The 8,096-nt window shown below is 38.6% G+C and overlaps 1 protein-coding gene across 1 annotated transcript; it reads left to right on the top strand.

The window, feature by feature from the left end:
• Positions 1-5,639: 5,639 nt before the first annotated feature.
• LOC144653044 (uncharacterized protein F54H12.2-like) lies at positions 5,640-7,003 on the top strand. Its single transcript, XM_078512957.1, has one exon. It carries the CDS (start codon positions 5,642-5,644, stop codon positions 6,974-6,976), a length of 1,335 nt encoding a protein of 444 aa, XP_078369083.1. The 5' UTR covers positions 5,640-5,641; the 3' UTR covers positions 6,977-7,003.
• The last annotated feature ends 1,093 nt before the right edge of the window (positions 7,004-8,096 follow it).

The following is an 8,096-nucleotide window of genomic DNA, read 5'->3' as shown; positions in this document are numbered from 1 at the left end:
TGCGCAATAACAGCAAAAATAATACATCATTAATCTAACAAGATTAGCGCGCAATAGGAAAAGAAAACTACAACATAATATAACAAGATAAGTGCGGAATACCACACAGAAACTTACCAGATAATGTAACAGCATTAATGTGCACCTGACACCTAAAAAATACAACAGAATATAACAAGGTTAGTGAGCAACAGAAACGTGAAAAAGTACGTCATAATATAACAAGATTAGCGTGCTATATGAACAAGAAAAATAGAACATAATATAACAAGATATATGCGCAACAACAGCAAGGATAATATAGCATAATATAACAAGATTAGCGCGCATAAGGAACAAGAACAATACAACAAAATATAACAAGATATGTGCGCAATAACAGCAAGAATAGTATAGCATAATATAACAAGATTGGCGCGCAAAAAGAACAAGAAAAATACAACGTAATAACAAGATATGTGCGCAATAACAGCAAGAATAATATAGCAAAATATAACAAGATTAGCGCGCATAAGAAACAAGAACAATACAACATAATATAACAAGATATCTGCGCAATAACAGCAAGAATAATACAGCATAATATAACAAGATTGGCGCGCAAAAAGAACAAGAACAATACAACATAATAACAAGATATGTGCGCAAAAACAGCAAAAATAATACATCATTAATCTAACAAGATAAGCGCGCAATAGGAAAAGAAACCTACAATATAATATAACAAGATAAGTGCGGAATACCACACAAAAACTTACCAGATAATATAACAGCATTAATGTGCACCTGACACCTAAAAAAAACAACAGAATGTAACAAGATTAGTGCGCAACAGAAACGTGAAAAAATACATAGTATAACAAGATAAGCGCGCTATATGAACAAGAAAAATACAACATAATATAACAAGATATATGCGCAATAACAGCAAGAATAATATAGCATAATATGATAGGATTAGCGCGCATAAGGAACAAGAAAAATAGAACATAATATAACAAGATATATGCGCAAGAACAGCAAGAATAATATAGCATAATATAACAAGATTAGCGCGCATAAGGAACAAGAAAAATACAACATAAAAACAAGATATGTGCGCAATAACAGCAAAAATAATACATCATTAAACTAACAAGATAAATGCGCAATAGGAAAGGAAAACTACAACATAATATAACAAGATAAGTGCGGAATACCACACAGAAACTTACCAGATAATGTAACAGCATTAATGTGCACCTGACACCTAAAAAATACAACAGAATATAACAAGATTAGTGCGCAACAGAAGCGTGAAAAATACATCATTATATTACAAGATTAGCGCGCAATACGAAAAAGAAAGCTACAACATAATAACAAGATATATGCGCAATAAAAATAAGAATAATATAGCATAATATTATAAGATTAGCGCGTATAAGGAACAAGAACAATACAACAAAATATAACAAGATATGTACGCAATAACAGCAAGAATAGTAAAGCATAATATAACAAGATTGGCGCGCAAAAGGAACAACAAAATACAACATAATAACAAGATATGTGCGCAATAACAGCAAAACTAATACATCATTAATCTAAAAAGATTAGCGCGCAATAGGAAAAGAAAACTACAACAAAATATAACAAGATAAGTGCGGAATACCACACATAAACTTACCAGATAATATAACAGCATTAATGTGCACCTGACACCTAAAAAATACAACAGAATATAACAAGATTAGTTAATTGTGGAATTAATTATTTTTTGTGGAATTAATTAAGTAGGTGACGTCATAGTGGCGTAAGTGACGTCATCAAAAATGGGGCGTAAATGACGTCATAAAATGGGGTGTAATCTAAAAATAGAAAAATTGCATCATCGGTTGTAATCTAAAAATTGAAAAATTACGTCATTGGGGTGTAATCTAAAAATAGAATAGTTACATCATTACAATCATTATTTTAGTCGACTACGTCATAGTTCAAAAATAGAATAGGGACAAGATTTCTTTAGCATATAAAAGCTCCCCCGTTGCGAAGCGAATCATTCACAAACTGTGAGTTCAAGTAAAGCGATGGCTTTAAATCAGTGCTTCACTAATATTAAGCTCTCCTCGACCCCAAAACCTCAGTTGACCGTGGATGAAGTTGAAAAGGTTCAACGCCAACGGATGGCTAGTCTTGTCGGTCATGTATTTCAGCTAACATACGCTGCAATATTTGACTTCCTCATACAAGAAGAGAAAGTGGGTCGTTGTAATGGCTGTACCATTCACCACCCAAGTCAAAGACAGCACACCTGTGTCATGATGGACAGTGAAGATAGCTGGTTCTACTACCACGATGACGTTAGCGATAAGATCGACTTGAGTGAGGTCTTAAAAACGGCTGAAAACGTGTGCGAGGCGCTTGGTTTCAAGTTGGACAAAACGTGGAAAGCCTACGTAGATGAGCTGCCAAAGTTACCTTGGACCAGTATATATCTGACGTCCCTTGAACTAGATGGTATCGTTCAACCAAAAGAGCTACAGGAGCGTATTCTGTATGCTCTTTACTACGGTCCTTGTGGGTTGAAGTGTGAAGATTTCAACGGAATGGGAGTTCACAAAGAGGTTGAAGTGCAATGTCCTGAGAATGTTGTCAGGAAAGATGAGGAACTAATGGACATAGATTATGTAATTAATGAAATGCAAAATAAGTTTTGTTTTTGAAATAATAAAGTTTGTTCATGACATGGTTTTAAGTCAGTGTGTGTTTGTCTTTATTCGAGTGAACATGGGCATAACCCTTTCTATGCTTCGAATGGATTTCTACCGGTATCGCCTTTTGGCAAGAACTATTATTGTTCCGTCGAATGAAATAGCATCCCTCAAAAAAGAATTTTGTGATCTGTCAGGCTCGATGCTTGATAAGTTAAAAGCTCTCTATTCGGAAGTCTTTACAGAAGTGAACTGGGGAAGGCTATTAATATTTCTAAAGTTTGCGGAACAGCTAGGATTGACCGAGGAACAATGGGAAGAACTGTTTAATTTTCTCGTCCCCACTCTTACTCAAGTACGAGAGGAGCTATTTAAGTGAGTGTCGTGAAAAGAGCTGTCATTAACGTATTAACCTTGACAGTGATGGGTTGTTGTCCACCTTCCTCCTCGTTTGGTTTGGAACGAATTTTTAACCGCATTCGTTGCGTATTAGCCTGCTGTGGAGGTAAAGTAATTGTACAAAACTCTGAGTTCTGTGATGGAGAAAAAGCTCGCCAGTATTTACCTCGACCCAAGTCACCCCGCAAGTTTCGGTGGTTTGGATGCTGTGTACCGAGCAGTCAAAGAGGAGGGAAAGAGTAAAATTTCCCGCAAACAAGTTCAAGATTGGTTAAGTCAGCAAGACGTTTACACGCTACACAAACCTGCCCGCAGACGTTACAAACGTAGTCGAGTCATTGTCCCTGGCATAGACGCACAATTTCAGGCAGATCTTTGTGATGTTCAAAACCTCAGTCGCTACAACAAAGGCTACAAATACTTGCTTACCTGTATAGACATTTTCAGCAAGTATGCCTGGGTCGTGCCTTTAAAAACAAAACAAGGACAAGAACTAGTGAAAGCATTTCAGACTATTTTATCCTCTGGACGAAAACCGTCCAAACTACAAACGGATCAGGGTACTGAATTCCTCAACCGCGTGTTCCAGAAATTCCTGAGAGACAATAACATTGATTTTTTCACGGTGAATTCAGGCCTCAAGGCGTCGGTGATAGAACGACTGAACCGCACGTTTAAGAACAAGATGTATAAATATTTTACTTACAAAAACACACTATGTTACATCGATGTCCTACCTCAGTTGGTGAAATCTTATAATAACACATACCACCGTAGTATTAAAATGAAACCCAGTCAAGTCACTAAAGCTAACGAAGCAAAGGTTTGGGACACATTATATGGGGAAAATATACAGAAACGTGTACGTTTTAAGTTTAGTGTAGGAGACCGTGTGAGAATAAGTAAAGTGAAGCGAATATTTGAAAAATCGTACCTTCCAAACTTTACGGAAGAACTGTTTACCGTCTACAAACGATTTGCGCGTCAAGTACCGGTCTATAAACTGAAAGATGATGCTGGAGAGATCTTAGATGGGACATTCTACGAACCTGAATTACAGAAAGTAATTAAGAACGATGATGTGTATCGAGTAGAAAAGATCTTACGCAAAAGAAAACGTAATGGTGTAGTGGAATATCTTGTGAAATGGAAGGGATACAAAGATCCAAAATTTGATTCCTGGGTTCCGGAAAGTGATATATCAAAATTGTAATTTGTTATTCCTGTGTGTGTTCAATAAAAGAAATTTTAAATGGTAAAATGGTTGTTGTGTGGTCTCTTATAAATTAAGAATACCCAAAGTAAACACTTCATTTGAACGCAAGATACAATGGAGGTAACACAGTTTTATCTGCATCTTCCCAGCAATAGCAGCCTAGATAAATATCCAAATAACACATTGACAGAATACCGAGTTGGTTTACCTCAAACCATTAGCTTGACGGGAGACTGGGAAGTAGCCTTAACAGAAATTCATTATCCTCACAGCTGGAATAATGTACAAGGAAATTTTCAGAACCGATTCTTTCTTCGAAACCAAGAATTATCTACGGTGTGGGAGGCGTTTATTATCCCAGCGGGTCATTATTCTTCTATTGAATCAATCCTTTCAAAGATGAAAGAACAGATTGATAATGATAAGAGCTTCCAAGACAAGGTGAAATTTTCCTATGATAAACTAAGTAGGAAGGTCACCGTTCACTTACAAAATAATACAGAACTCTTCTTTGACGATATCGGATATATACTAGGATTTTTACCAGACAAAGTTATTTCTACAACTTCTACCACCAAAAGGGAAGCAGACTTAGAGCATGGTCTCCACGATCTTTACGTTTATTGTGATATCATCCAACCACAGTATGTTGGAGATGCACTTGTCCCCTTACTTCGAATCGTGCCCGTCGAAGGAAAGGATGGACAGCGCATCAGCAAATCCTTCATCCGCCCACAATACATACCTGTCAGCAGAAAGCAGTTTGAAAGTATTGAAGTCAATATAAAGCGTGACACAGGAGACTCTGTACCATTCGAGTTTGGGAGAGTGTTACTTACACTTCATTTTCGACAGAGTAAGCCCGTAAACTTTTAAAATACAAAATGAAGAAAATTCACATCCCGAATCATAAATTGTACGAAGAATATTACTTAAACCAGGCCAAGCAAAAAGGTGGAAGCTTACCTGCTTTCCATGGTGCGCGGTTTCAGCGAGGATATGGATTAGGGTCCATATTCAAGGGTCTTTTCCGTTGGGCTGTGCCTCATCTTCAACAAGGTGCTAAAATGCTTGGTAAGAAAGCTCTACAGACGGGCCTTAACGTAGCACAAGATGTGTTAGCGGGAGAAAATCTAAACAAGGCGGTCGCTAAGCAGGCTAAAAAAGTCTTAGCTCAACCCTCCCAGAATGCCCCGCAGTCGGGTGCCGGTAGAAAAGGTACAAAAAGGAAAGCGCCAACAAGAAATAACAGTTCGCCTCCAGGCAAGAAACAGAAAACATCTCCGCAGAAGAAGAAGAAACCCAAAGAGGAATATTCTCTCTTAAAGTAGACATGGCTTTCGTTCATCACGAATCACAAGAGTGTACAAAATCAGAACTTGATCTTTTCACAGTTCCTGCTACACAGACATCTATCACCAAGGGGCAATGGATTGAATATCACCCCCTTACCAACATCACTGATAGCGGTCCAATTGAGTTTAACGTCTCTGGATCTGGAGAAGAATATTTAGATTTAGCAAAAACCCAGCTGTTTGTTAAAGCCAAGATCACTAAAGCAAACGGTACCGCTTTAGACCCCAACACGAAAGTGGGACCTGTAAATCTTTTTTTACATTCCTTGTTTTCGCAAGTGGATGTTGCTTTGAACGAGCGATTAATCTCCCCATCGACTAATACTTACCCATATCGTGCCATGATTGAAACGTTGTTGAACTACGGTGAGGATGCTAAATCAAGTCAACTATCTATGGCTATGTTTTACAAAGATACCCCCGGAAAGATGGATGAAGCGGATCCAGTAGCAGAAGATGCCGATGCCAACCTGGGGTTAAAAGCTCGATATGCATTCACCAAAGAAAGTAACACGGTGGATATGATAGGCCCCGTCCACAGCGATATTTTTTTCCAAGACCGTTTAATTTTGAATGGAGTTAATCTAAGACTCAAGCTCAACAGAGCTAAAAACTCTTTCTGCTTACTCTCATCAGCTGCTGGAGCTAATTTTAAGGTGGTTATCACAGAAGCAATTTTGTACGTTCGAAAAGTCAAAGTGGCCTCTTCTATCACTCTGGGACATGCAGTTGCTCTAAAACAAACGACTGCCAAATACCCCATCCGCCGAGTTGATTGCAAAGTTCTCACCATCCCGACCGGATTCAGTAGCTTTACACCAGACAACCTTTTCCTGGGTCGCATTCCAAGGCGCTTGGTATTGGTACTAGTTGATGCAGAAGCTTTTAATGGTACATATGACTCCAATCCATATAATTTCAAGCACCACAACCTAACCCAAGTGGGCGTTTATGTCGATGGCGAACAGGTCCCTCGGAAACCCCTGTTTCTCAAATTTAGTGAAGCTGGTGGACAGAATTTCATAGCCGGATTTCAAAGCCTTTTTTCTGGAACGGGAAAACTCTCCCAGGATGCAGGCAACCAAATAGGTAGAGGCGATTACGGTTCTGGCTACACAGCATTCTGTTTTGACTTGTCCCCAGATCACTGCTCGGGCGATCATTTTGAGCTTACAAAACAAGGCAACCTTCGCACTGAACTTCATTTTGGAGAAGCACTCGCCAACACGGTGAATCTTATCATCTACGCAGAGTTTCAAAGCGTGATCGAGATTGACGCAAGTCGAAACGTTCTCTTCGACTACACAAACTAGAATGAACACCATTCAGTTGGCGGTAATTTTGAAGAAAGATCGATATACGCGTGGTGTGTTTCAAGGAGTTTACCCTTCGAATAAACTACCCACGAGAGTTTCCTCCTTCCCAGCCCTGTTGATTGCTAATGTCGATACAAGTGACAAGCCTGGATCGCACTGGGTTGCGTTTTATTTCACAAAAGATCAAGAGGGAGAATTTTTCGACTCTTATGGATTACCCCCAAGCAATTATACTGGAACATTTTCTTTGTTTTTGAACAATAATTCTATCGAATGGAGCTTTAACTCAGTGACATTGCAAAGTATCAACTCTAAAGTGTGTGGACATTATTGTTTGTACTATGCTTTATTCCGCTGTCGTAATATTAGTATGAGCACCATTGTAAATCGTTTTTCTAGAAATAAACGACGAAATGATTTTCTTGTTAAACGCTTTATCGAAAAACATTTCCCACTAAGTTTAAAAAAATATTATACCCATGTAAACAAACAAGGAGTTCAATAAATACACCATGTTATTTACGTTTTTAACGTATTTTATTGAGCAATTGAAAATAAAATTGTGATTACAATGTAAAAATGTCTGCTGTCATGCTTTATAATCGTAACCAGCGAACAGCTTGAGGGCGCGGGCTTGCCGCCCTTCGTATTTTCTTTCTTGCAGGGGATGAGGTGGAAGGTGGAGTGGGAAGCCAGCGGGAGGGGCTTTCTGGAGTTTCTTCTCTAACTCTTGTTTTAAATTCTCGGATGGCGCTCTGCCTCTGAGGATTTCGTACCAAGTTTTCGGGCACATTCATTTTTGCTAAGCCTCTCGCAAAAACTGACCATCCGACTGGCTCAAATCCTTTTCGCTGACGCAATATGTCATTCACTAGATCCACAACGTGAGAGCCGGATATTGGTTTTTTTTCATACATGAGTTCCCCTTTTTCGTTCCAATGTAAGACATCTCGATTTTCTTTAATCTTATCTAACAGTTGTCTGGCCCCCGTTTTGTAGACTTTGGGTACACTTTTCATCACTTCTTGCTCTACTGCAGTCGAAATAGTTTCTTGTGCCTCTTCTTGTTGAGATTCTTTACTCTCCTCTGGCTGGGGTTTCTCCGCTGCAGGCTTGG

Source organism: Oculina patagonica, chromosome 5, assembly GCF_052425735.1.
Source record: "Oculina patagonica isolate OP01 chromosome 5, crgOcupat, whole genome shotgun sequence".
NCBI classification, from domain to species: domain Eukaryota; kingdom Metazoa; phylum Cnidaria; class Anthozoa; order Scleractinia; family Oculinidae; genus Oculina; species Oculina patagonica.
This window is presented reverse-complemented; position numbering and strand designations above follow the sequence as displayed.